The sequence below is a fragment of the Herpailurus yagouaroundi genome, unplaced genomic scaffold (assembly GCF_014898765.1).
Source record: "Herpailurus yagouaroundi ecotype Mexico unplaced genomic scaffold, PumYag 322, whole genome shotgun sequence".
NCBI lineage: Eukaryota > Metazoa > Chordata > Mammalia > Carnivora > Felidae > Herpailurus > Herpailurus yagouaroundi.
Genome location: NW_024412539.1, coordinates 179791 through 207690, shown reverse-complemented (window position 1 = coordinate 207690; position 27900 = coordinate 179791). Strand labels below are relative to the sequence as shown.

The 27900-nt window shown below is 49.5% G+C and overlaps 4 protein-coding genes across 13 annotated transcripts in view; 2 read left to right on the top strand and 2 right to left on the bottom strand.

Moving 5' to 3' along the window:
- The window catches only part of RNF115 (ring finger protein 115), an 84718-nt gene extending 82242 nt beyond the window's left edge, over positions 1–2476 (bottom strand). The window contains exon 1 of one of the 2 annotated variants that reach the window (XM_040462464.1): positions 2150–2476. In XM_040462464.1, coding sequence (XP_040318398.1) covers positions 2150–2251 — 102 coding nt within the window. In that variant the 5' untranslated portion in view covers positions 2252–2476. The remainder of the gene's footprint in view (positions 1–2149) is intronic. The other variant, XM_040462465.1, reaches the window with a different exon arrangement.
- A 148-nt stretch (positions 2477–2624) lies between these two features.
- POLR3C (RNA polymerase III subunit C) lies at positions 2625–13547 on the top strand. 3 transcript variants are annotated; one of them, XM_040462456.1, is made up of 15 exons: positions 2625–2739; positions 3782–3948; positions 4706–4961; positions 5072–5257; positions 6917–7005; positions 7549–7653; positions 7769–7879; positions 10001–10081; positions 10334–10385; positions 10737–10797; positions 11238–11388; positions 12107–12208; positions 12339–12388; positions 12805–12954; positions 13381–13547. In XM_040462456.1, exons 2-15 carry the CDS (start codon positions 3802–3804, stop codon positions 13460–13462), a joined length of 1623 nt encoding a protein of 540 aa, XP_040318390.1. In that variant the 5' UTR covers positions 2625–2739; positions 3782–3801; the 3' UTR covers positions 13463–13547. The 3 variants fall into 3 exon arrangements, with proteins under 3 accessions (XP_040318390.1, XP_040318391.1, XP_040318392.1); XM_040462457.1 differs by having other exon boundaries at positions 2626–2739; positions 7787–7879; XM_040462458.1 differs by lacking the exon at positions 7769–7879 and having other exon boundaries at positions 2626–2739.
- A 1505-nt stretch (positions 13548–15052) lies between these two features.
- On the top strand, positions 15053–20728 carry NUDT17 (nudix hydrolase 17). Of its 5 annotated transcripts, none has more exons than XM_040462460.1 (8): positions 15053–15498; positions 15718–15901; positions 16152–16177; positions 16306–16398; positions 16644–16742; positions 16962–17098; positions 17476–17623; positions 17740–18284. In XM_040462460.1, the coding sequence occupies exons 1-8, from the start codon at positions 15307–15309 to the stop codon at positions 17923–17925; spliced, it is 1065 nt and encodes a 354-aa protein (XP_040318394.1). In that variant the 5' UTR covers positions 15053–15306; the 3' UTR covers positions 17926–18284. The 5 variants fall into 5 exon arrangements, with proteins under 5 accessions (XP_040318394.1, XP_040318393.1, XP_040318395.1 ...); XM_040462459.1 differs by having other exon boundaries at positions 17389–17623; XM_040462461.1 differs by lacking the exon at positions 17740–18284 and adding an exon at positions 20129–20728 and having other exon boundaries at positions 15056–15498; positions 17389–17623.
- On the bottom strand, positions 17852–27710 carry PIAS3 (protein inhibitor of activated STAT 3). 3 transcript variants are annotated; one of them, XM_040462454.1, is made up of 14 exons: positions 27527–27710; positions 24417–24834; positions 24174–24258; positions 23901–23951; positions 23563–23653; positions 22927–23061; positions 22577–22682; positions 21914–21987; positions 21622–21782; positions 20365–20498; positions 20116–20284; positions 19816–19949; positions 19594–19631; positions 17852–19023 (listed from the first exon to the last, which is right to left on the bottom strand). In XM_040462454.1, exons 2-14 carry the CDS (start codon positions 24829–24831, stop codon positions 18757–18759), a joined length of 1860 nt encoding a protein of 619 aa, XP_040318388.1. In that variant the 5' UTR covers positions 24832–24834; positions 27527–27710; the 3' UTR covers positions 17852–18756. The 3 variants fall into 3 exon arrangements, with proteins under 3 accessions (XP_040318388.1, XP_040318387.1, XP_040318386.1); XM_040462453.1 differs by lacking the exon at positions 27527–27710 and adding an exon at positions 26817–26942; XM_040462452.1 differs by lacking the exon at positions 27527–27710 and adding an exon at positions 25056–25204.
- Positions 27711–27900: the final 190 nt, after the last annotated feature.

Sequence of the window (27900 nt, the reverse complement as noted above, 5' to 3'; positions counted from 1 at the left end):
ATTTACTCTTTTCTACTGCAGTCCAGCTACTCTCCTCAATCTGAATTCTACCAATCCTTCAAAACTCAATCTAAATGCAATCTCAACTGTCGCTTCTTCCCTGACTTCACATCACCAACGCTCCCGTATTCCCCTTCTCACTGAATTCTAAACCATGAACTATCCATCCTCATTCACCTATGTTGTTACTTTTTTCCATGTTTGTCTGGTCTTTCCAACAAAACTGTGAGGTCCTTAAGGGCAGGAACCATGTATTCCTTGGTACTGCCCCCAGGACTTTCAGCTGAGAAACTAATATGTACACCGGAAGTATTCAGTTATATTTAATTGCATTGGGTTTCAACTTACAAATCGGGTATGACAGAAAATAAATGAGACTAAAAAGTCATCAAACTAAGACTTAAAAAAACACCTACTAAGTCTTTCAAACTATCTCTTTTCAAGAGCACGAAGTGGGGACTTGAAAAGAGAAGAAATTGTGGCAAGTTAGACTGTTTTCTCATTTTTAAAGGCAAACAGCAAACAGCACTTAAACATTGGAAGACCCCAATGTTCAACAAGGCATCACATTCAGCCTGTCACTGGTCACACATACCGGCTGAATCCCAGGCTCCCTCTCTGTGGTTAAGAGAGATTTCTGGAGGCTCTGGTGTCTGCTGGCAAAAAGAGAAAAAAACAAAAACAAAAAACAAAAACAAGCAAAAAAGAAAAAAAAAAACAAGGCATCGGCTCTTCTTAGCACTGAAATATGGCAAAAAGTGTGCACACACATACACAACCCAATCAGCAAGCAAAAGTGAACTACCACATAGATGCAACTATGACCCTGGAGTTATTGGGGGTGGGGCAAAAACAGAGGAAAGAAAATGCCATAGAAGCCTGAAAAGTGCCAACTTTTAGGTGAAAAGGCTAAATACCCTTTAGGCCCTTAATACCCTTAATTCACTAGACTTCATTTGTTTCTAAGAAATAAGACAAGCAGACATACTTTAGCAGGCTTTCTCACAGACTGCATCGGAGACACTATAAACACCGAGGTGAGTCCTGATGTAGCCACCCTGTCTTAAGGCTGAACCTGGATACTGCCAAGGAAAAGAACGACCGTAACTGATTCTAAAGATGGCTGGCCAAGGGCAGAATTACCATTCATCCCTGTGGGTCCCCTTGCAGTAGCTTATAACCCAACCCAAAAGAGCTGGGTTTGAAGGGTTGTAGCCGGCTCGCCTGCTGCAGAAGCACATTCTTTACAACCACAGCACTACCTCTCTAGAGGCTAACAACAGACAGTCTGGCAGAAAACTGGTGAAAACCAATTTTATGTCAAAGGATGCAGTCCCCAGCATTCTGTCCTGGATCTTTTTATTAAGTAAATAGGCAGGATTGGAGAAGGGGACAAGTAAGGGAGGTGCTGCTATAAGACACGGGCAACAGGACAACCAAAATAACCAAGCTGCAACAATATGTCCTGCCTTCTTCCCAAAGCCATTCCCTTCAATAGTGACAGGTAGCACAGGCCGTCTGAAAGTCATTAGCACACTTGTTTTCACTTTCACAAGAACCTTGGAAACCAATGAAGAGCAAATCCCCCCTCACCACCCCAGAGCTACCTTCCAACCCTCTTTTTCTCTCTGTGCTTGCTTCCTTCCTTCCCTAGGGACAACCGAATAGGGACAATCCTCAGCAATCCGCTATTTGGCTCCACTGGAGAAGGGGGAGGGGGGGATCTGGTTAAAAGTGGAAAAGGCCACAGAGGTAGATGAGAAACAACTGCAGAAAGAGTACCGAGAGGGGGAAAGAGAGGTCATCGTGGGAAGGAGACAAGGTGAAAAAGAGGGAAAGAAAATTGAAGGAAGAGTTGTCAGAGAACTTGTTAAGACAGACCAAAAAATGGAGGGGAGAGGGTCAAGAGACGAGAGGAAGCGAGGGGCAGGTGGAGCATCCGAGGGGGGAAAGGGCTGGGCGGGAGCTCCGGAGCCGGGGCCGGGACGCCCGGGGTCTGTGACGAGCCACCGGAGAACAGTGAGCAGCGGGTACTTGGGAGACGGGTGTCAGAGGAATCCGGCTGTGCAGGAAGCTTAAGACCCATTCGGGGACTTCGGGGCGAGGAATCCACGCGGAGGCCCAAGCGCAGAGGGCACGGGGCTCTTACCGGTAGTTTGGGGCTGACCTCGCCCTTGCAAAAGTGGCAGAAAAACCGGTGCGCGGCAACAGCGGCGCCCGCGCCCGCCCCGGCTGCCGAGGCCTCCGCCATCTTTCTCTTCCGCCGCGGCTGTCCGAGAGGGCAGCGGCCCGTCCCTCGTCAGGCCGCTACCTCCCGGCTGCGGTCGCCGCCTCGGCCGCCGCCGCTTCCTCAGGGCGGCCCGCCGCTCCAGCGCCCGCGTCGGTCACGTGAGTCCGCCGGGCCCAGCGAGCCGGCGGCGCGGACGGCGACCCCGCGGCCCGCCTCCCGGCACCAGAGAGGCGCAGGAAGGAGAGTCCGCCCGCCGCGGCCCGCCCGCCGGCTCTTCAGACAGCGGCTTGCAGGTCCTCCAGCCTTCCAGCGAGAATAAAGAAAGAGCGTCACCGGAAACCACTGAAACTCTGGGGTAGAGCGGCACGCGTTGTTTCCCTTTCCCTCCTACTGGTCATCCGCGCGCTGGCGTGCGAGGCCGTGGGCTCCCCCTCTGCCCCGGCGGCCAGCGGGAGCCGCAAGAAGCCACCGTGGGCTACGCGGCGGCATTAGACTGCATTGACCCGGAGGTTAGTGGGCGAAGCGGCCTTGTCTCTGGACCAGGGGACCAAGTCCGGAACGGGAAGCTGCGTGAAGGGTGTGCAGAGTCAGGAGCTGAGCTCCTTGGAAGTCCTTTTCTGAGGATGCTTGCCTGAAGACGTGTGGGTGGGAATACTGAGGCAGAGAGGCAAAGACTTGATCTCTGGGGATTTGGGAGAATAAATGAACAAACCAGTGTTTGGTAGCACTTGGGATAATAAGGAAGTAATCATACTGTATGTAGAGTCAACTATGTTTCTGTTTGTGTCTACTTTGTCAAGAAGTAGAAATTTCAGAATTAAATACTGCCCTTCAGACAACATATTTCATCTATTTGAAACACCCAGTTGAGAAGTTTTCCTTTATTTTTCTAAGTTGTCATTTCCTTGATGGACTGGGAATGCCATTACCTGTTCACTCCCAGTGGGCTGTGAACAGTGGCCTTAATTCTCCCAAGCAAATGAAGTATAGATAGAATTTAAGGTCTATGACATTGCAATACCATCTACAACAATTTTTGAAGAACATTAGAATCACACATAATCCCATTAAGGTCAATTTGACATATAGTCTTCGAGTCTTTTGTCTTTTTTTTTTTTTATGCACACATATTTCTCTTTTTTTGTTTTTCATAATAATTGAGTTTTCCTCTACATTTTGCTTTGTAACCTGCTTCTTTCACTTAATGAACAATTTTCTATGCTCGTACATAAACTTTGTTTTAAATGGTGGCGTAGTATTCCATTGTATGGGTGTGCCATCATTTACTGAATTAACTCCTTATTGTTAGACATTAGGTTGTTTCCAGTATATCAGTATTCTAAGGAGAAGTACAGTGACATCTTTTATTTATTTTCTTGAGACAGAGTATCTAAAACGAAATTATTAGGTTGAAGGTATGCAAGATGTTAATTAAGCCTTTTGATATGTAATGTTAAAATTGCCCCCAGAAAGTACATGAATTTGCACTCAGCAGCTCTGCTTCCAGCATAAAAGAAAAACTTTCCATCATATAGCTTTTTTCCCCCCTAGCTCTGAGACTCCTTGGTACAATGACTCAAGCAGAAATTAAACTTTGTTCTTTGTTGCTGCAAGAGCATTTTGGAGAGATTGTAGAAAAAATAGGAGTCCACCTAATCAGAACTGGCAGCCAGCCATTAAGAGTAATTGCCCACGACACAGGAACATCGCTGGATCAGGTATGTGTAGATGACATTAATTTGCTTTCATTCGTTTACCTACCTTTAAATATTGTTGCTCCTTACCCCACAAAATAGAAAAGGGAGAGAGTCTCCCCTAGGTTCAAAACAGTGTTATTGGTGGGGGCGGGGGGTGGGAAGAGATATAGGCCTCAAGGTTCTTCTCAAGGTGGCTCATCACGGCTTCTTAGGCAAATCTTTGCTCTTATTATGTCAGACCTCATTTTATTCATAATGAGTCTATTAATCTCAGTGCTACCTTTAAGGAATGAGTACAATGGAAGGAAAGTACATTGTACTTTGAACGATCAGAGGAAATATGAGCATCACAGGGAGAAATCTTGCTGATTTCTTCCATTGACATGTGATTCTTTTTTTTTTTTTAATTTTTTGATGTTTATTTATTTCTGAGACAGAGAGAGACAGAGCATGAGTAGGGGAGGGGCAGAGAGAGAGGGAGACACAGAATCCAAAGCAGGCTCCAGGCTCTGAGCTGTCAGCACAGAGCCCGACACGGGGCTCGAACTCACAGACTGCGAGATCATGACCTGAGCCGAAGCCGGACGCTCAACCGACTGAGCCACCCAGGTGCCCAGACATGTGATTCTTAATAACTGTTCCAGTGGAGGGAAGGAAGAAGCACAGAGGTTCTTAGCCAGCTATCTCCTAATACTTAGTAAATTGTTGGACAAAAATTGGCAACACAAATGAGCTGTGTCTTCAGATCTTTCCTTTCTTTCTTTTGGGTCCCAACTAGGTCAAAAAAGCCCTTTGTGTGCTCATCCAGCACAACCTGGTGATATATCAAGTGCACAAACGTGGCGTAGTGGAGTATGAAGCCCAGTGCAGCCGAGTGTTGCGAATGCTTAGGTATCCCCGGTACATCTATACTGCCAAAACACTGTACAGTGACACTGGAGAGCTCATTGTTGAGGAGCTGCTGTTGAATGGCAAAATGACAATGTCAGCTGTTGTGAAGAAAGTGGCAGACCGGCTTACAGAGACTATGGAGGGTCAGTACTGTATCCACAGCTGTTAGCAAAAACATAGGTTAGCTGACTGCAGGAGTGGACCCGCAGCTAACTTAGGCCATCTCACCTGCCTCTTTCCTCCTGTTGTACAGATGGCAAGACCATGGACTACTCTGAGGTATCAAACACATTTGTGCGACTAGCAGACACACACTTTGTGCAGCGTTGCCCCTGGGTGCCTGTTACTGAGAATTCAGACCCTGGGCCGCCACCACCTGCCCCCATTCTTGTCATCAGTGAAAAGGACATGTACTTGGTTCCTAAGCTGAGCTTGATAGGTAAGGAATTTTGACCCCTGGAACTGTGACATGCCCTAATTGTGGATTCTTCCTCAATGATCACTAAATGAATGAATGAATCCATCGAGCAGTTACCAAGGATTTATTCTGTGGTGTAAAATGATAAACAAGTCCCTGACCTTTTGGGCCTTAAGTCTAATGTAAGAGACTTACGTTAATCAAATAACCACATAGATATGTAACTAACGGTGTTAAGTATTATGAAGGAAAAGTATGTGGTGTTATGAAAACATATAACGGGACCAGATTTATCAAGGTTTAAAACACATGCTTCTTTAAGAAAGTGGCATTTGAACTACTATTTGAAGCACAAGTAGGAACTAACCAGTGATGTAACGTACGAAGGGGTACAGAGGACAAACATTGTTAGCAAAAGGAATAGTATGCAGTGAGGGGGGAAAAAATAGGTTATTTGAGGAAGTAAAAAATGGGTCAGTGTAGTTAAATCATGGTGAGCAAAGGTAAGAGAACTATGAGATAAGGATAGAAAGGCAGGGAGGCACCTGGGTGGCTTCTGACTCTTGATTTCAGCTCAGGTCATGCTCTCACAGTTGGTAAGATCAAGCCTCACGTCAGGCTCCATGCTGACAGCACAGAGCCTGCTTGGGAGTGGTTCTCTCTCCCTCTCTTTCAAAATACATAAATAAACTTGGGGCGCCTGGGTGGCTCAGTCGGTTGAGCATCCAACTTTGGCTCAGGTCATGATCTCATGGTTTGTGGGTTCGAGCCCTGCGTCGGGCTCTGTGCTGACGGGCTCAGAGCCTGGAGCCTGCTTCCGATTCTGTGTCTCCCTCTCTCTTCCCCTCCCCTGCTCACACTCTGTCTCTCTCTCTCCTTCAAAAATAAATAAACATTAAAATTTTTTTTAAAAAATACATAAATAAACTTAAAAAAAAAAAGATAAGCAGGGGCTAGATCGTGCAAGACCTTCTATAGCAACTTTTTTATCCTAAGAGCAAAGAAAAACCACCAAAGGATTTAAAGGAAGTGACATGACCTTATTTGCATTTTTAAAAGAATTTTCTGCCTGCAGAAAGGAAGGGGCAAAAATAAATGTTGACAAACCCATTGAAAAATTATATCTAGAAGGGGTAAAGAGGACAGAAGTACCAAGAATGACATTTGTGTGTCTGACTTGCATATGGGGGAGGAGGATGGTCCCGCTTACTGAAAGGAAGCATTGGAGCAGGAGCAGTTTGAGGGAGAAAGATTAAGACTTAATTTTGTGACTATATGGAGCCTTCAAATGGCTTCATCATTAAGTTGAATTTCTTTTTTTTATTATTATTTTTTAATGTTTATTTTTGAGACAGAGAGAGACAGAGCATGAACGGGGGAGGGTCAGAGAGAGAGGGAGACACAGAATCCGAAGCAGGCTCTAGGCTCTAAGCTGTCAGCAAAGAGCCCAATGTGGGGCTTGAACCCACAGACCACAAGACCATGACCTGAGCTGAAGTCAGACGCTTAACCGACAGAGCCACCCAGGCACTCCAACTTGAATTTCTTGTAGCTCCTCAGCAATTTTAGCCTAGAGGCAGCTGGAGGTATCTTGGGATGGAGGGACACCTGCTCTTACGTTCAGTGATTTCCTGTCTTCATATGAGATGAGCCTCACTAGTCACCTGTTTTATTTGGCAGGAAAAGGTAAAAGGAGAAGATCATCTGATGAAGATGCTGCTGGGGAGCCGAAGGCCAAAAGACCAAAACATGGCACAGATAACAAAGAGGTAATGGGGCTTCTTGATCAGGAGTCCTCACCCTGATGGGCAGAAAGAGCACAAAGATAACAAGCCCCAAGAGAGTTGACAAGGTCCTTGGTTGAGAAGTAGGAGGATTACGAACTTCACTAAATATCAGCCAGGAATAAACTAGCAGTGTGAACTCCATTGCCGTCCCCTTCTGAGGCTTCACTTCAGTCATTGGACAGTGGTAACAGCTTATGCCAGAAAAAAGGCTGCCTGTTTTCTCTCTGAAGTAAGAGGCAAGGTCATATGCTGAGAGCAGGAAGAGAGGGGTAAATGGGAGACTTAACGAAGAGTTCAGACAGAGAAAGATTAGAGGTGAGTTTAGAGAATCTAAAGTTGGGTATCATGAGTTTGTCTTGTCAAGGCACTATGCCACATGATTGGATGATTTTTGTCCAGTCCACGTAGTTGCTACTGAATAGGAAAAGAAATAGTGAACAGCTAAATCCAGTTCTTCCCCCGCAAAATTCTTCACCATATTTTCTGTATCGAAATGTTTCTCTTTAATCCTTTTCTCCTCCTCAGCCCATTCCAGATGATGGTATTTATTGGCAGGCCAACCTTGACAGATTCCACCAGCATTTCCGTGACCAAGCCATTGTCAGCGCAGTTGCCAACAGGATGGACCAGGTGATATCTGAGTGGGTGGGACAGTGGCCTGGATCAGGAACATTCACTTATTTGCCACATGTGGTCATTGGCATATAGCCAGAGCCAGCACAGCAGAGTGAATTCTGAATTCCAGTTCACTTTTCAAACCCAGACCAGCAGCGAGATCGTGCGGACTATGCTTCGGATGAGTGAGATTACCACTCCCTCTACTGCTCCCTTCACCCAGCCGTTGTCTTCCAATGAGGTGACTTTCGTGTTCTTGTACTAGTTTTCTGACACACCGTGGGATATTATAATTCTTCTACATAGAGCCTGGGATTAGGTTGAGGTCTGAGCCTTTGAACGAGTTTTTATTGTTTCAGGTAGGACAGGGATTCTCTTCAGATGGTAGCTGCTGAAATATTTGGCCTTGGGGCTCCTGGATAGCTCAGTTGGTTAAGCATCCAACTCTTGATTTCAACTCAGGTCTGATTTCATGGTCATGAGATCAAGCCCTGGCTCTTGCACTGACAGGGCTCAGCACTGACAATGCAGAGCCTGCTTTGGATTCTCACTCTCCCTTTCTCTGCCCTTTCCTTGCTCTCATGCATGCACACTCTCCCTGTCTCTCTCTCTCTCTTAAAATAAATAAACATTTAAAAAAGAAAGAAAGAGGGACGCCTGAGTGGCTCAGTTGGTTAAGCATCCGACTTTGGCTCAGGTCATGATCTCACGGTTCAGGAGTTCGAGCCCCACATCAGGCTCTGTGCTGACAGCTCAGAGCCTGGAGCCTGCTTCGGATTCTGTGTCTCCCTCTGTCTGACCCTCTGCCACTTGCACTCTGTCTCTTGCTCTGTCTCAAAAATAAACATAAAAAAAATTTTTTTTTTTTAAAGAAAAAGTATTTGGTCTCTAGGGATCTAGCCTTTAAAAACCTAAACCATTACCTTGGTCAAAGTACAAGCTATTCCTAATTGTTCTTAGACTCCACTATTTGGAATCTGAGAACCTTTGTTGGTGCTCAAACATTATTTGGTCCCTTACATTTGTTTTGTTGAGTATATTCATTTTGTGTATTTCAGATTTGTTTTTAATATATGTCTTTCTTAAAACATGAAAAATTTAATGTATCAAATAACATATTTAATTTCATAACAATATGTATCCATATTAAATATAATTATATTTTCATTTTATATTACTTAAAATTTTTTGAACTTGTTACATAACAAAGATTTCAGGGTTTTTTCTTTTGACAAAAATTATTACGTGACCTATATTCAGACAGCATAGAAATGCATAATTTTTTTTAAGTTGTAGCCCCCCCTAAACTTTTAGGAATGATGGACATGTTCTATATCTTATTGTGGGTATAATTGTCAACACTCATCAAACTGAACCTCTAAGATCTGGACTTGTTATTATGTATAACAATACCTCAGTTTAAATATATAGTTTTGGGGGCGCCTGGGTGGCTCAGTCGGTTAAGCGTCCGACTTCAGCTCAGGTCACGATCTCGCGGTCTGCGAGTTCGAGCCCCGCGTCGGGCTCTGGGCTGATGGCTCAGAGCCTGGAGCCTGCTTCCGATTCTGTGTCTCCCTCTCTCTCTGCCCCTCCCCCGTTCATGCTCTGTCTCTGTCTCAAAAATAAACAAACATTAAAAAAAAATTTTTTTTAAATAAATAAATAAATAAATAAATATATAGTTTTGTATGATCCCAGCCCCAGGGATTCCTGTTAATAGTTGGTACTTATCTTTATTGTCACATTTATGTAGATATATATATATATATATATATTTAGCAAAAAAAATAGGATTTTACTTTACATACTGTTCTAAAGTTGCTTTTTTCATATGACAGTATATCTAAGCCACCTTTTTCATGTCTGTATATTTAAATCTGTCTCATTTTTTCTGGGGCGCCTGGGTGGCGCAGTCAGTTAAGCGTCCGACTTCAGCCAGGTCACGATCTCGCGGTCCGTGAGTTCGAGCCCCACGTCAGGCTCTGGGCTGATGGCTCAGAGCCTGGAGCCTGTTTCCGATTCTGTGTCTCCCTCTCTCTCTGCCCCTCCCCCGTTCATGCTCTGTCTCTCTCTGTCCCAAAAAATAAATAAAAACGTGGGAAAAAAAAAATGTTTAAATCTGTCTCATTTTTCATAATGGCAGTATCATATTCCACTTAGTAGCCATGCTGTACTTTATTTTAATGAGTTGCTTATTATTGTGCATTTGGATTGTTTCTAGTTTTTTACTCTTACAAACAATGCTGCTATACATTTGGACACATTTATACTTCTGATACCTAAAATTAAAACATATTTATCTCAGTAATGTCAGCAATTCTAAGTTCCCAAACCCATTTTCACCATCTCTTTTGCTCCATAGATCTTTCGATCCCTGCCTGTTGGCTATAACATCTCTAAACAAGTTCTCGATCAGTATCTCACTCTACTGGCAGACGATCCAGTAAGTCTGAATTTGCTTTCTTTCTGGTTTTTTTTGTTTGTTTTTTTCTTTTTTCTGCTATGTTTACGATTTATTTCTGCCACTGAAACCTGGTATCCTGTGGGAGCCTCATTTTCTACCTGGCCAGCTCAGACAGATAGGAGGGCTACCTGCTGCAGACTCTTGGCCAGATTTGCTCCTTTGGAAACAGAATCACTGGACTTTCCATTCAGTTAACTCTCTTTCTCTCTCTCTCTGTCTCTTTTTTAATAGCTAGAGTTTGTTGGAAAGTCTGGCGACAGTGGTGGAGGAATGTATGTCATCAGTATCCTTACCAGTTATTTCCTTACTGTTGGGCAACCTGAACTATGAAACAGAATAGTGACTTATGAAAGAAGAGACTGGATAATATTCAGTATACTAAATAATTCAGAAAACCGAACTACTACATTAGATGATAAAGAAGTAAAAAGGACTTTTAAATAACCAAATTTTAGTTCCGCAAAACCCTGACTTAAATCCTAATAAATGAAGGTATTGAAATACTTTCATACTATAAGTGAGACCAATGTGAAAGATAAAATTGCATTTAAATTTTAACTTAGAGACTTAGGAATAAAACTAAGATCCCAGTGACCAGGCCAGAACATTACTGACCTTAATCCTCTATGTGAAGACCTGCATAAAGCTCTGGGATCCCTAGCCACGGCCACTCTGGAGTCTGTCGTACAGGAGAGGTAAGGAGATCACCCTGCTCAGGGTTGGGGTCTGACACTTCCTTTCCACACTCCATTTGAATAAGCAATTTGATCATTCTGTAAGCAAGCAATGTAGATACATCTCGGTGCATCTTGCCCCATTTTTCCACTGGACTGTTACAGATCCCACCCACCACTACTCTTCACCCTAAATATCCTCCTGCTTAATTCCCAGTGATGTCAATTAACCAGACTTCCTAAAGCCTTTCCTTACAAATGCAGGAACTGAGGTACTCAGGGGAGTCGGCAGTGTGGTCAGCAGTACCGTCACCAGTCTGGAGTTGTGAGAGAACTCCCTGACCACTGCTCCTCTCTCTGGCCCTGGCCCCACACATGGAAACAGAGCAGCCGCCATTTGTGACTCGGAGCTAAAACTTACCTATGTTGGTATGCCATTTACTCTCTTTATTCTTTTCCAGATTTGGGTCTCGCTGTGCCAGAATATTCCGTCTAGTTTTGCAAAAGAAACACCTGGAGCAGAAACAGGTAGAAGACTTTGCAATGATTCCAGCAAAGGAGGCAAAGGATATGCTTTATAAGATGCTCTCAGAAAATTTCATATCACTCCAGGTAACCAGTGGCATAATGGTCACCAACCAGTGGAGCTGGCCTAGGGTGAAAGAAACTTCTGAGGCAAACATCCTGAGCCCCAAGCAAACTCTCTGTCCAGCTGTGAGATGGAAAAAAAAAAAAAAAAGATTAACCAAGACATAGTAAGGACTTGAAAAAGAATTGGGGAGCTTTAAGTGGCCTAGTTGAAAAGAGGCACAGCCAAGAAATCACCCCAGAATCACCCTTTATTCCTCAGCTCTTAGTCCCTGCGATTTGTCCTTTCTTCAGGCATTAAGTTTATTATAGATTAAATTTCTCAGCAGCATCTTCTGGGTCTTCACTACGTGCAGAGCCATGTAGTATACCCTATGACGAAACAGAATCTCAATTCTGCCCCTGATTCAGTTATATTGAGCAAAGTACCTACCGTCATTTTTTCTCATCCTTAATGTGATGGATGGTGGTAATAAAAATAATGTGGTTTAGCTTAAAGATCAAATACAATCAGTAAGCATTAGTTGCCTTCTCTTTCTTCCCCACTGAGGATGCCAACAATCATATAGACAAATCTCTTCATGTGGCCGATTTTGCCATAAACCCAGATGCTGAATGACTGGAGAAGAGAAGAGTATAAGTGAAAGAAAGGGTTGAGTAGCTCTGGATGGGACAGGCGTTTACTCTGCCAGTTCTAAAGAAGAGTCTGATTTCTCTTTTCTGTCTTTCTGTGGACAAATAGGAAATTCCCAAAACGCCAGACCATGCCCCATCCAGGACCTTCTATTTATATACTGTGAACATCCTGTCAGCTGCCCGAATGTTGCTGCACAGGTGCTACAAGGTAACTGCTTCTGGACCTTCTCCCCATTCCTTCCACCGGACAAGTCTCACCCTCATGCCCCCTTTAGCCATTCTACTTGAGCTACTTAAATAGAACCATGTGCATTTCTGTGTTTCTTCTCTCCCCTCAGAGCATAGCCAACTTAATAGAAAGGAGACAGTTTGAAACCAAAGAGAACAAGTAAGTAGCATTTTCAATTGAGTAATTACATTTTTCAAGGTCAAAGTCTTGAAGGGAAATTTCCTGTAGAAATAGAAACCAAAAGAGACAATAACCAGTCTAGTCGCATTGAAATATTGTCTTGGGTTGACATAAATCATACATTAGTCTAAACTGCTCTAATATACCCCCAGTAAAATAATTTGGCAGATTAAATTTATGAGAAACGTACAAACTGGCATTAAACAGATGAGAGGCAGTAAGAGTTTGAGGAGTGAAGTCGTATATTTAGTTAAATTTGTAAAAACTGTGGTTAGTGGGTGACAGTATCTAGTTGATCAGGAACGTGGGAGATGGGGGAGTTCTGCCATAAGGCTAACAGGTAAGAGAATCTCCAAGGCTAGGGGACATACCTCAGAGTTGTGTTTGTCTGACAGGCGTCTGCTGGAAAAGTCACAGAGGGTAGAAGCCATCATTGCATCTATGCAGGCTACAGGTGCAGAGGACGCACAGCTACAAGAAATAGAGGAAATGATCACAGCCCCTGAACGCCAGCAGCTAGAAACCCTGAAGCGTAATGTCAACAAGTAAGTATCATAAAGTTCAGACCTATGTTTCAAAATACCTTTCAGAAAAATCCACCTTGATACCCTGCTAACACTCCAACTTCACCCAAGCAATCCTAAACTCACTGTCTTCCTCCCCAGCTCGACTGGCAGAATTTAATCCACCTGTTTTCCTAAGCTAAGAACTCTGAAAGCATCTTCAGCTTCTTCTCCCTTACCACACTCTTATTCACCAAGTCTGTTGATTTAAGCTCAGTAGTGTGCCTCAATCTGGCCTTTCATCTTGGTCCTCATGCAGGCCTCCATCACTTATTTTCTAGACCTTTGCCGTCACCTCTGCCTTCAAACTATGTCTTAGAGTGCCTTCAAGTCCATTTTCCATGGCCTCCGATCTTAAATATGCTCATGAACGTTCAGTCTGGAAAACGCTTTCCCTTTTTCACTCAGGTTGGATGCCAGTGAGATCCAAGTGGATGAAACCATCTTCCTGCTGGAGTCATATATTGAGAGCACCATGAAGAGACAATGACCTGGAAAAAAAGCCTTCCTCAAAAAGTCTGAGGAGATTGGAAGGAAAAATAAAGGCAGTGCCTGATGCATTCTTTACAGTGGAATATGTTGCAGATTCTTATACTGGAATGCCCTCTCCATCCCTCCTGCCTAGAATACACCAGAAAGTTTTTTAAAGTTTGCTGAAACTGTCTTAGCCCCATCACTGTATTCTCCCTTCATCAGATTTTGACAGAGGAAAGGACCTTAAATCAACTAGAGTAATCATCTATCAGATGCATCATTTCTCACCAGGAAATCAGCCACGCCTGTGTTTGAACATCCCTAGCAGTGGAAGAAACTTTTTCCTGAGTAGTTCATTCCATTCTCAAATTACCCCTGTTCTCTATTTTGTTAAATTGTAATCTTACATACACACAAACACACACACACAGTAGGCGATGGGCCAGCAGGTGGATTGGCCCCAGCATTCACAGCAGAATCTACAGTTTGCCATCTCCAAGCTTCTAGCACATCTGAAACTGTGTGTAAGACACAGCACAATGCCTGGCATATGGTAAACACCCAAGAAGTCATTGCCTTCGTCTTCTCCATGGTTTCTTAAAAGTAGCAATTCTAAGTTTTCTCTCAGTACCATGGGTAGATGATTCATCTCAATGTAATTTGTCCCAGTAGCTTCAGTTCATTTAAAGCAGGTAGGTGTCGTTACAATCTCTTTAGTTTCCTCTTACCAGTGTCTGTTCTAATTCATTAAGATTAATGAATTAGTCTAATTCAACAGTCAATTGCCAATTCATTGCTAGCCATTATACTAGATATAATATACAAAGATAAATATGATACCGTCCCTGCCTTCAAGCTACTCACCATCCTTTACTGAGCACCTGTCAGTGCCCAGGACTGGGCCAGGCTCTAGGGATACAAAGATGAATATGCCAGTATAGCCTAGTGGGAGGAGACAAATAACAAGGAAATAATGAGGGCTCTAGTAGAAAAGTATTTTACACAAAGAGGTAAGGAAAGGAACCACAGAGAAAGACAATCTCTTTTGAATGATGAGGGTTTGCCAGGTGGAAGGGGAAGGGGGTCCCAGAGGGAAGCAGAGCTTGGTTCCAGGAAGAACTGCAAATAGGATGTGACTAGAAAATAGGGCATAAATCCTGCCAGAACTGAGGCTGGAGAGACGGGCAGGAGCAAGGGGTGGTGGGTCCTCGCTATACTGTGCTTAGTAGGTTACCTTCTGAGCCATAGGAAGCAAGATGATTAGCTTTGTGTTTGAGAAAGATCACTCTGGAAGCAGCCTAGAGAATGAAGTAGGGGAAGGACTATTTTGGAGACGGGATAGTATCTCAGGCAGAACATAAGGAAGGCTTGGACTGGAACAATGGAGGCTGGAGAGAGAGACATGGATTTGAGAAAGTTTAAGGAGGTAGAATCCGCTGCGTTGGGTTGGCATTTGAGTGAGAAGAAAAAGGGAGGTGTCAAAAATGTTTCCTGAGTGTCTGGCGAGGAGTCTTACGCAATTAATTCGTGGTGGCACCTACTATGGGAGGTAGGTGCGCGCAGAGCGACCGCGGGCGGCTGATGGTTCAGCCCTTGGCCGGCGGGATTGGACACGTGAGTTGAGAAATCAGTCTGGGGTCACTCTTCTAAACAGAGAAGAGGGGAAGAAAAGGGAAGCTGAGATTGAGAGGTTTTCTTCTTTGTCTCTTAGTAACTAACATTGCACCCGTGGCTCATCCCCCAGGGTTCTGCCTAAACGTCCCGGGGCATTTGGCGGAAGCTTTCTAGGTCCCGACCCTGCGAACGCTAGACCAGCAGAGGGCGCCAGGTGGGCCGCGGCCCCAACCCCAGGGCGGCGTTATGGCCGCCGCGCGGGTGCTGCTGCTCCTGTCCGGGCGCGCGGAGTCGCCGAGCTTCGCCCAGAGTGTGTGTGGCCTCCTGGGCGCCGGGCCAGGGCTCGGGCCGTGGCCCACGCACTGCGGCTTGAAGCGAGGACGACTAGTCCTCTCGGACGGGCCATTCCCTGGCTCCTCGGCCAGGCTTCCGCTCCAGGTCGGGGGAAGGGGGACCCGGGGGAGGAGGGGGCCCCAGGAGGGGGGGAGCGGAGCAGGAGTGAAGAATCGAAGGAGGAGACCGGGGTCGGGCGGGAGCTGGCGTGAGAGGCCTGGGGTGCAAGTGTCGCCCCGACTCAACCTCCTGCCCCATCGCGCGCTGTCGCCCGACTTTTGCCCCAGTTCTGAAGCCTTAACCCGAACGGCTCCCTCCCGCCAGCGACCCCCTTTCTGCCCTTTTGCGGCCCTGGACCAGCAGCTCAGGACTCCGGGGGCCGAGCTGCCCAGCAACCGAGGTGTGGATCTGGGTGTGGCCGTCCTTCTGCAGTCCAGCGACCAGTCTGTCTTGTTAACGCGCAGGACACGCACCCTCAGCGTTTCTCCCAACCTCTGGGTACCCCCAGGTGAGTGCCCCGAGGACAAGATCCCAAGTCCAGGGAAGAAAGTGGCCCTTCACCCAACAGTGTTATTCCCAGTTTCCAAAGGACAGAGAAACAGGCCCAGAAATGTGGTCGGTCCCCTTTTCACGAAGGATCACAACGGCATCAGCGCCCATGGGAGGGAGTAGTGTAAATAGTGTGTGTGGGGTGGGGGTGGGGGGTGTCCCCGGCCAGGAACACCACCACTTACCTATCGGTCCCACTGTTGTCGCAGGTGGGCACGTGGGACTTGATGAAGAGGTAACCGGACTGCTGGCCCAACCTTCACCCTGCCCTGAAACCCGAGACTGGGGCTGCCTTGGGTGTGGGCCGAGGGGCTTGGAGGAGTCTGGCACCTGCCGCTGTGACCTGCCCTTTGTTGCTCCCAGCTGTTGGACGGAGGGCTGCGAGAGCTTCAGGAGGAGACTGGACTACAGCTGCCCCACAGCCAGTTCTCTTGGGTCCCTCTGGGGTTATGGGAGGTGAGACAGGAAGGTGGCAAAGGTCCCTTCCTATTTAACTAAGAGCCCTTAACAATTTCTTCTTAGTCCTACCTGCCTTGGCCCAGGGGAAACATTGGGGACCGGGGGGAGGGAATTGGAGTCCCCAAATCCACAGTCTCCACCTGGGTCCCTCCTGCACCATCTTGACCCTGCGCTTCCTCAGCTGTATTTACAGTCTCAGAAAGAGACAGGAAGTTCTCACTTTTGCTGTATTCTTCTCTTAGTCTGCCTACCCTCCTAGGCTGAGCTGGGGTCTCCCCAGATACCATCACATCATTCTCTATCTACTCGTGGTCTCCTGGGAGTCACAGCAGCAGCTGCAGGTAGGGCTGGTGGTGCAGGAAGGAAATGGGGGCTCAGGAGTCCATGCAGACTGGTTCTGTGACTAAAATGGGGGGGGGGGGTCAGAGATAACCAAGAAATCCAACAGCCCCTGTCCCTGCCCCAAGTCTGTCTCCTTTCCACCTGTGGGTAGGCTGCAACCAAGAACAGGCCTCCCAAGAGAGAGGCCATGGCTAAGGGACCTACATGTCTGGCCCCAGGCCCGGATCCAACCAAACCCAAGTGAGGTGAGCGCCTTTATGTGGCTGGGACCAGAGACAGCAGCTGCCGTGGCTGCTGCAGAGGATGGGACAGAGACACTCACACATCTTCCCCGGGACCTACCACCCTCTGTCCTGTAAGTAAGAGCTTCTGCCTCACCCCCCAAATACCAACGCATTGAGAAGTTCCACTTCTCTCCCCTCCTCAGGAGGGAATGTTGCGTGGTGAGGGAGACTGAGGGAGTGGGTTGGTCAACTGATCATGAAGAGAGCACACAAGATCAAAGACACTGTCCATCCGAGTCCAAGGGTTCCTGCTCCGACTGGTTAGCACGGACTCCCACTCTCCCGAGGGTTCAGGTCCTTTACCCCCCCTTGAATCTGTTCCTTCCTGTAAAATGAGGTCAACACCCACCCACCCACCCAGCCCTCTCCTGCCATGGCGGGAGGATTCGGTGAAGTGGGCTAAGCCACAAGGCACAGCCCAGACAGGAGCTGTCACCATGCAGTACAGTGGAACTAGGGGAGGACGAAAGAGCTCGACCCCTGGCCTTGCCCACATCCACGCTACTGCGGACGACCCCGACCACAGCAGAAGGCAACGAGAGGGTCAGCGCTGGGACCAAGTTTGCCCTCAGGCTCTGGCTGCAGCATCTGGGCAGGTAAGAGTAAAGCACTTGGCCCCGCAACATTGGGCCGAATGCTCCACGGGGGACAGGAGGGAGGAGCTGCTCCTGGAAGTCCTTTGGGGGACACCCCCACCACCCACCCCCACCAGGGCCTGCAAGCAAGAACGGAACCTGGGACCCCTTCCCCCACTTGCCCCAAACCAGGGATCTGGAGAGTGAGGTGTGGAACTCCCTCCCCAACCCCCCTCCGAGACATTCACAGAACATTCACAACCTTTATTGTGGATAAGAACTTTGCTACAACTTTGGGAATAAAAAGTAAAATTACAACGTAGGTCTTAAGCCCCAGAGGAGCCTGAAAAAGGAGAATGGGGACAGCATGAAGTCCTCCCACCTCCCAGAAAAGGTGCAGAATGAGCCAGACCTAACCCTGGGGCCACGGGCCTTTAGAAGCTCATGGCCCAAGCTGGTCAGCATAGGAAACACTGTGCACTTAAATATATAAATAGAGAGAGACCCAGGCAATAGGCCAGGCCCTGCTCCCAAACCCCTGGGGATCAGAGCTAAGGCCTTATCTCCTCCGCAGTCACACTGGGAAGTAGGAAGCAGGGGAAGTCATCTTTGGAGTATTTTGGTTTTTCTTGCTTATGTACAAAAAAATCTGCAACCCAAAATAGAGTTCTCTGTCCATGTGTCGGCCTGTCTTAGCTTCTCCACTTGTCTGTCTGGCCGAAGAGAATGGAATGGACATGAAGAGACCATGGATGTGGGGAAGGAACAGAACCATAGGTTTGGGGAAGAGAGGGCTCTAGAGGACAAGAGAAAGGCCCCTGCCCTCCACCCCACCCCCAGGCTCTAGTGGATTCAGCCCTTCCCCCAACTCACACCCCATCACACACGTGCCTCCCGCTGCCTAGGTTAACATACCCAAAGGAATGTGCCAACCATCTAAAGAACATTTCCAAAAATAGAACCCAAATGTCCTTAAAAAGAGGTTAAATATTAACCCTTTGGGTGCTGGACTTGTCAGGCAGAGATAAGGCCCAAAACAGGCATCCATGAAGGTCTTTCTGGCCTTTGGCCAAAGCCCCCTGAGGGGTTGGAGTGGCCAGGGGTCTGGACCCCACAGCACACTTGCTCAGTGAAGTTTCCATAATCCAAGGGACTCAGTCCAGGGAAATGATGTCTGACCGGCATCCAGTCAAGGAGGGACCCGAGGACAGGGGTCCCGCATGCCCCTCCCTCAAGGCCCCCCCAGGGGCCACAATGCTACTGACGCGGCCAGGAGGGGGTGCTGGAGTGGTGCTGCGGTGAGAGCTCCCCAGTGTGGGGGCGAGTGGGCCCAGGAAGTGGGAAGGGGTCCCTCGGTACTGGAAGAAGTGGCCAAGGGCATCCTGTTCGTCTAGCGAGGTGATGACGGAGGGACCATAGTGCTGGGAGGAATCAAGGGCACAGTTTAAGATTTTCTCCTGACTTCACCCGGCCTCCCAGTCACTCATCTCAGAAATAGCCGGGGATAATTCAAATCCTCCGGATCCCAAGGTACCCTCTGAGAAGCAGGAGAGATTCTCTTTCTTTCCCCTGCTTCCCCATACCCTACCCGATTCCCTGCCCTGAGACAGCCCCTCCATCTTGCTAGGTTCTTGGCCTTGTGGGCGTCTGAAATGTGTGGAATGTCCGGCCGGGGCAGGCATGGCGCTCAACTGCACGTGGGTGTGGGGGGTAGGTTGTGTGTGAATAGTCAGGGGCAGGATTCTAAAAACTCCGGAGACAGGACGGTAACAAGGGATCAAAGAAGACATGGGTGAGAATCTGAAGAAGCACCAGTGGGGCCTGGGAGGGAAATAAAGTGCCCACACCCTCCTTACGCCCCCCAGCTCCCACCTTCCCTCACAGAGAGGCAGATTTAGTTCTCAGGGGAAAGTGAGGGGGAGGGGACCCGTCAGTGCCTAGATAGGAAGCTTCAGAGATCTGAGATCTTCATGGGACGAGGGACCACTTACCTGACTCTCAGTCTGAAGGAAAGAAAATAAATCTAAACCTGGTAGGAAAAGAAAAATCAAAATCAGCCTCCTGTCTGACCCCTTCACGGCCCCCCCCAAAAATCCTTTGGATTGTAGCCCTTTGCAAGACAGCCAGAAGGCTTTGAAAAGGAGCAGGGGTTCTGATCTGCTTTCAAGGGCACATGGGGCAGGGCAGAGCCCACCCTGTGGTCAGTGTCCTACCTTGGATATCCGCCCCCAGTGGGAAGGCAGGTGGGTACTCATGTAGTGGGAGACTGGACAGGAAGTCCCCGCCCAGTGTACCCACGGCAGGGCTCCGTAGCACCGAAGATGGCTGGTGACCAGATGTCAGGACTCTGTGAGGAGAGAGGAGGAGCTGGGCAGCCAGCGAACGACAGACGCCCTCACCCAGCTCGGCTTCCTGAGTCCCCTCTCTGCCCTGGGGTTTGTCCAGTGATCAGAAAGCATTTCTGACTTCTTTCTCTGCCCCTTCTGCTGCGGACTCAGCCTATTTCCTCATACCCTTTGCTTCCAGGTAGAGCCGGAATGGCAGCCGAGGTGACAGGACAGTGCTTTTTGGTCGGGGGCAGGTCCTCCTCATCTGATGAGCTCTCTATTGTCAAGTCGATAACTTCAACCTTCTTCTTACTCTCTGATGGATTGCCCTCTTGGACTGGGCTGTACTGGAGGCCTGTGGGTGGTAAGAGGACTGTGTCTCAGAGAAGAGGCCATCCAAGACTCAGGTCGGCTGGGGGACAGGGGGTCACTCACCATCCAGCCCATACCCTGGCGGGGGGCAAACCTCAGATGCCTCCTTCTTGGGTTTCATTGGGCACCAGGATCCATCTTCCATGAACTGTATCTCATCACAATCCGAACAGGAATTAAGTATCTCCATGAATAAGCTGGGGGGAAGGGGAGATACGGGAATTCATGAGGCTGGGAGATAGCTGGGAACAGTAGCCAGGGAGTTCTGGGACTCACCTTCCTGAACCTCAGTTTCCTCATCTGTGAAACAGGGATATTATTCACCCCAACTCACCTCTCTTGAGTTGTCAGAATCAAGTAAAGTATGTAAAAGAGCTTTGCAAACTTCAAATGCTACGTTTTCAAAAAAAAAAAAAATACATTCTAAGCATGTGTTTCACATAGTACTTGTGACAAGACAAAGGAACAGAGATATAGAACTTCATAAGTCTTCTCGATGAGGGCCATAATTTAGGCTCTGGAAGGGGGTTAGGACTAGCTAGATCTGCACATCCAAATCTTCAAAAGAACGTTTTGCCACGCTCAGTGAGAGGTCAGGTAGTTGTTATAGGTGTTACATTGTAACAGTTCAATACATTGACGCCGCCACTTACTAACAATTATAACTTTGAGCAAGATAATCTCTCTAGGCCCCAGCTTCTTCACCTGTAATGACAATATCCATCTCACAGGGTTAATTATGAGGATTCAATGAGATGAGATATGCAATGTGCTCAGCATGATACCTCATGCAATAAATCGTCAGTGGTGGAAATATACACAGTCGACCCTGAACAAAACGGGAGTTAAAAGCACTCACACGCAATCAAAAATCCATGGACATGACCTCACACACAATCAAAATTCCATGGACAACTTTTGACTCTCCAAAACCTTAACTACCAATAGCCTACGGCTGACCAGAAGCCTTACCAATAGCATCAAGGCTCAATTAACACATTATTTGGTATATTATGTGTATTACATACTGTATTCTTACAATACAGTAATCTAGACAAAGAAAATATTAAAATCATCAAAAAGAAAAATACCATTTATATTTACTGGACTGTATTAAAAAACCCCATGTATAAGTGGACCTGTGTCGTTCAAGGGTCAACTGTATATTATAAAGAGGATAAATTATACGTATACACATAAAGGGGTGGATAGGTTAAGAGCTGGGCTTTGTGGAGGGGAAGGAAGCCATCTTCATCTGTCGATGGGGGGTTCCTAGTGGATGTCGAAGGTAAAAGGAAGCAGAATGCAGAGCAGCCCTACCCATCAATGATAAGAGATTCATAAGGAGCCTTCTTGTCGCACACAGGACATGTCCACGTTGGCTTCTTCTCATTCATCTGTAGATAAAGGGCAGCATCGAAGCTCTGCAGGTGGGCGCAGGTGAGGGCACGACAAGGGACTGTCAGGCGCATCTTCCCTAGCTGGGAGGAGACAAGCGCTCTGGTCACAGTCCCTACATCCCGGGAAGCCTCACTCTAGTAGCCCTAGGAGCCCTCATCTGGGTCCAGAGTTTAGCCCCACCCTCCTCCCTTCTCATCTCCCTTGTACCCACCGGGCACATGAGTGACACCCGGAGACTTGTGGTGGCCACCTCACTGTCCGGGTCAGCGGTCAATTTCTCCTTGACTGAAACAAGAATGGGGCCAGAGCCATGGGGTCAGCAAAGCTGGAGATGAAGCCTGGGAGGTGGTGAGGCCAGAAGCAGATGGTTCTGGCTGAGAGGCAGCTGGGCAGAGTGCCTCTGGGGACCCATGGGATGTCACATGGGGGTGGTCTTTGGAGGCCAGTGGAAGATCACATGAAGACTGAGTGTCAGGGAGAGATTTCCCCGACCCCAAAGATGCTTAAATATAGCTGGGTGACACTTTGGCAGAGATGACTTAGAGGGAACTGAAACATCAAAAGAGAGTTAGATTAGATGATCCTTAAGACTCTTCCCACTCTCAAGCAGCCATATTCCAGCAAGGCTGGAGGCAGGGTCTGTGAGGTGCAAAGCAAATGTATAACTGAGAGTGAGAGGGTGTCACTCAGTGCCTGGGAGTGGTCTGACTTCTCAACCATGAAGATCGGTAAGGGGATGAGGGGAGGGTTAGGGTTCACATGAGAGGTGAGGTATATTGTCACAGGTCAGGTATGGGTTTGGCGATAAAGGCTGGAGGACCAGGAAAACTTGGATCCAGATCAGAGTGGTAAAGAGGGGCAGGACATTACTCACTCAGTGCCCGAGAGTGGTCTGGGTTCCGGATACCCTTTGCTCTGAGTTTTTGTAGGAGGGTCCCTGCAGTCAACTGCCTCACCAGGTACACAGACAAGGAGTAGTTCTACTTGGAGGCAGGGGGAGGTAATTAGCCTTTGCTCTGCACATCATCACCACCACACCACCACCATCATCACCATCATCATCACCACCACCACTCCAACCCTTTGTCCCGTGAGGACCAGAGACAGCGGGTTAAGACAGAACGACCCATAAAGAGGAAGATGTTTCCCTAAACCCAAGACACTGGATGATTCCCCCTCACGCCCTGCAGGCTTCTCCAGGCTCCCTGCCTCAGCCTTGCTCACCCGTCCAAACTCAGATGACCAGTTGACCACGATGGTGTTGGGAACAGTGGCCGAGAGTCGAGCCAGGGGTGTGATGTTGATGGGGCGGCTGGGCCTCTTGGGCTCAGCCCCATTCTTGGTAGGGGGAAGATAACCCTGGAGAAAGGAGGCACTGGTCAAGACATCTTATCTCTCAGGTTACTCACGTCTTGGAAGGAAGGCCAGCTCACTCGGTGACCAAGGAGATGGGGGCCCATTTGGTGACTCCCAAACCTAGAGCACTATCTAGGGCTGTGTGTGGGGTTTATTCCTGGGGAGGAAGGAGAGCTTATTCATTGGCCAGGGAAATAGGAACCCACTCATGAGTTCCTGAGCAGAAAGAATAGAGACGCCCCACTTCTTCCAACTCTCAGCTCTGAGATCATCACTCCAGAGAAGTCTTCCCTGTCCTTTGGGTTGAATGAATGTCCCTCCTCCAAGTTCTCCATCAGCCCTGTCTTAGTATCCTCTAGACTATATTGATCCATCAGTAAACTGAGTCCCTATGATGTACCAGGCACTGTGCTAGGCATGTCTCTTTCATAATAGGTTTGCAGTTACCATTCAAGAACTGAAACAGGGAAGAGAGAACTGCTAGAAGAAGGGGAGAACATTTACCGGCAGGGGGCACAGTTTCCCATTGACCTTGACAAAGAGGTTGGGGGGGAAGTAATCTTCCTGGGGGCAGCTGGTCTCACAGAGACAGAACCTGGTAACAGATGAGAAAAGATGAAACAGCAAGGGAGGCGGTTTCTTGAGTTGCAGCTGGTGGAAAGGCAGGGGACCTCAGTCATTCAGTCATGGATCTCTGTAGCCCTCAGCATCCGACAAAAGTCCCAGGGTTGGGGTGGACACAGCAGAGCAGGGCCATCCTCTAGCAGGATCTATCATACCCTTATTTCATTCCCACCACCCAAGAGGAGCCCAGCAGGGAGGGATGGAGAGGATCAACTCACCTTAGCTGCACCTGTATAGTGTAGTCACATTTGGCTCCTGGCAGAACCTCTCTGTGACAAGAAGGAGGGGGAGACATGTCAGGATGTGGCCCCCGGAAGGCAGGGCTGAACAGAGACACAGAAAGTTAAATGTCCCAGGGACAGAGAAGAGACACACCAGAGAATGAGAGACAAAGCAGGTGCAGAAGGATGGACAGGCAGAATGGGACAGAAAAGGAGAATGTCAGGGGGCAGAGTCCAGGGGTAACACCCAGGATGCTGGGAGAGATGTACCTGGAGGTGAGAATCTGCTGCACTTGTTGGGGTGTGAGGGCAAAGGTAAAGTGTGCCTCTTCAAACCGCTGGCTGGAAGTGGACGCTGGGGACACAAAGGGGCAGTTATTCCCCAGCCCATGCATAGGCAGCCACGGAGGCTGCCCCCGTCCCAGGCTGCCAATCCCATGGAACTAAAGCCTAAGAAAGGCCCGGGCAAGAGGCATGGAGTCAGGAGGAAGGTGGAGGAAGATAGAGCCATACCGAGGGTGGTGGGCCGGATGAGCTCCCCATAGACTTCATAGAAGGGCAATGGTTTCATGGTGACGTCAGGGTGCACGGGCTGGGGCAGAGGGGGGTGAATGTCCACTTCACGCTTGGGGCCCAGCAGGGGGCCAGGGGCCAAGAGGGCCGGGGGAATGGGAGCTAGTGGACCAGGGGAGCCGACAGGAGGGGTGCCGGGGGGCAGAGAGAGCAGGGAGAGATCAGAGGGCCCCAGGGTCTTCCGGGGAAAGCGGCGGCGATATAGTTCTTTGATCTTCATCTGGACACTGGGGGCACAGCTGGACTTGAGGAGGTGCAGGGCCTTGGCCAGGAGCTCGTGCTTCCGTCCACTCTTGTTCCGGCCAGCAAAGCCGAGCAGCACCTGAAGCTCAGACACCCGGAAGCTCATCACCATGTGCTGTGGACAACACAGACACTTGAGAATCCTGCCGAGGATGCTGGGTCTGAGCTCCCAAATAGGCAATGCCTCTTTCCGCCCCCCGCGCTCATCTGAGAGACACTCCGCAGCCAGTGGGTTACTGCCAGACAACCACCCTGGCCAAAGGGACACCTCAGTCCCATTTCAGCAACCCTCAGGTCAACCTGACCCCCAGTCCCCCAGAGCTGCAGTAACCCTACCTCCCTATGCCTGTACGTTGGCCAGGTGGCGCAGGGGGCAGACAGCAAGTCATCCACAGGCACACCTCTGAGTCCACTACGGCCTCCTATCTCCATCCCCGCCTTGAGCCTAGACACTCCTTTAAGCTGCTTATCTCCTCTCCTGCTCTTTCTCAGAATCTCAGACCCATCCTAGCTTCCTGGGAAGAGGCTAGGAGACAGGGAGAAGGAGGGGGAGGAGAGGATTCAGGCCAGACAGCCCCACAGGGAAGAAAGGGGGCAGGTGGCTGGAGGATTGTGCCCCATGGTACGCCCCTCCCAACACCTCAATCCACCTCAGCTGTTTTCCCCAAGCCTCTGAAGGCTCTGTGGCCAGGGTTTCCAGGTCAGGGTTCAATGACTGTAACTCCCCCAAATCCTTTCTAAGCATCATTTACATAACCACTGCTCTCTCGGGCCTGTTTTTCAGGGAGGCAGATGACAAAATCTTGGGGCAAAGGGCTTCCTAGTAAATCACTGAGTCCAGGCTGCCTCCTTGTTTACCTGTTTACTCCATCTGCCAGGAACTAATATCCTGTTTCTCTCCTACATAGAGAACGTTAAGTGATTCCCGCCCCCCTGCCTAGTGGTGGAAGAGGAGAGGGCAGAACTAAGCAGAGGCCCAGGGAGGATGAGGAGAAGCCGTGGGGCTCCTGAGCCAGGGTGCAGAATCCAAGTGCCCCTAAAGGCAGCTGGGCCCAGGGGACTAGACTTCAAGCCCGCCAAGGAGTATGGCTCCATTTCAAAAGGCAGAACAAAGCCAGGAGGCAGGGGGATGAACCCAATGGTTTTTTAAGGTTCTGTGACATGTCCTCGGATATGGTTACCCTCAAAGACCGTGTGGCAGCAGGAGGGCACAAGAAGCTTTCTCCTTAAAGGACGCCCTCCCGTGAATCTCTGGAAGACCTTGGCATGGGCAGGCCTTGCTAGCCTTCCACAATTCTCCCGCTCACGGGGGGTTTTATGGTTTTGGACCCCTTTTGAGGAGTGTGATGAAAAACTTGTTCTTATACCCTTCTCCCACCCTTATTTCCTCGGTACCGTTTTTATTTCTCCATTTCCATTAGCTTTGTCACGGACCCCCACCCCCGTTCCTATCGCATAGTTTCACACTCCTCTACGCCTCGGCCCGGCCCGAAGCTTCGATTCACCCAGGCAGCACCTTCCCCTCAGCCTCCGGGATGCTTCGGCCCCACCCCTCGATCCAGGCGCCCGCACAGCCCCGCCCCCTAGGTCTCAGCCGCCTACTGGTACTGCCCAAGGCTTGGAACTCAGGAGCAGCCCCAAACCTCCATCCTCTCCGCCGCACCTCCCCGAGGAGCCTCCCGTGCATCTATCTGCCCCCCAGTCCCATCCCCACATCTGCCCCCTACTGTCGCATCTCCTGGCCTCGATCGGCTCGCCCCCTAAGCCTCTACAGCAGCTTTTACCCCTGGCCCTTCTCCCACCTCTGCCCCTACTGCCAAACCCGACTTCTACCCCACGTCCCCGCCCCCTGAGCCTCGGCCCCCAACAGCTGCAATTCCCCTCGGCCCCACCCCTACATCTGCCCCGCGGCCCCGCCCCCGGAGCCCCGCCGCAGCCCGGTCCTCGCCCACACCCACTTCTCTCCCACCCCCAGCAGCCAGTCCCCGCCACGTCTCCAGCCCCCTCCCGAGCCCTCAGCACCCAGTCTCGGTCGCTCCCCTGACTCGGCGTTCCGCCGGGCTCAGTCCAGATGGGGATGGGGGAGGGGGCCGGTACCTTTAATTCGCCCAGCTCCGCCATCTTGAGACATCGCAGGCGCCGGAGCCCGAGCCCGAGCTCAGGCCCAGGGACCGGCGCGCAACTCTCCACCCCGGCGCCGGCCGCAAATGCCGCCTGCTCCGCCCCGTCCGGCCCCCTTACACCTCCCCTTCCCGGCCCCGCCCGCCCGGCTCCGGACAGGCCCCAGCCTCAGCCCCTCCCTCCGCGGCTGGACCCAGCCCCTGCACGTCTTTGGCCCCAGTGCAAGACCGGAGGGAGCGGAGCCTGAAAGATCGCGGGGTTCCCGGGGGTACCGAAGAGGAGGCGGACCCGAAGTGCCTGGGGGAGGGGGCTCTGCCACGCCAGAGTTGGGAGGGGTGAGCTTTTAGAGAGCCAACACTACTTGAAATATGGAGGGAAAGTATCGAGAACTGCTAAATCTAAGAGAAATGGGGGAGGGGTGAAGAAGTTGGAGCGAATACCCTCATCTCTCTCTCTACAAGTTTAACCAGCTAAAGTCAAGAGTTCTACCAACTCGGGAAATGGGCGAGATCTGATCCATTCCGGAGAAGCTATGACTAGTTGTGACTAGTTCAGTTCCAGACGGCTATTCTCAGTACTTCTTCCCTACCCCCACCCCTCCACCAGCCAACTGCAGTGTTGCTTGTGGTTCTGCCGTAGGACTCCGGCTCGGCAGCAAAAAGTTTGGTTCGATGAGCGGGACTTACCAGCACAGTTGCAGGGAGCGGGGAGGGGGCTCGGGAAGCTCGGAGGGTGGGCTGGGGAGGTGGGGGGAGGGGGCCCCGCGCCGCTCCCGCGGTCTACAAGGCTGGAGGTCGGTCCGGCAGCTGGACGCTGCAGCCGCAGCTCCGCCCGGCCGGGAGCTCCGCCCGGCCCAGCGCTGGGGCTCGGGCCGCCCCCTCCGGAGCGAGCCCGCCAGGGCTGCCGAGACTGAGGGAGGGGGCGGAGTCTGAGGCGGGAGAGGGAGGGACTCCCAGCGGGCGCGGAGAGATTAACTCCTCGAGTGAGTGGATCCGAAGGTAGGACTTTCTTGAATCTCATCCTTCTCACTGTTGCTCTGACCCCTTGCCCCGGTGTACCG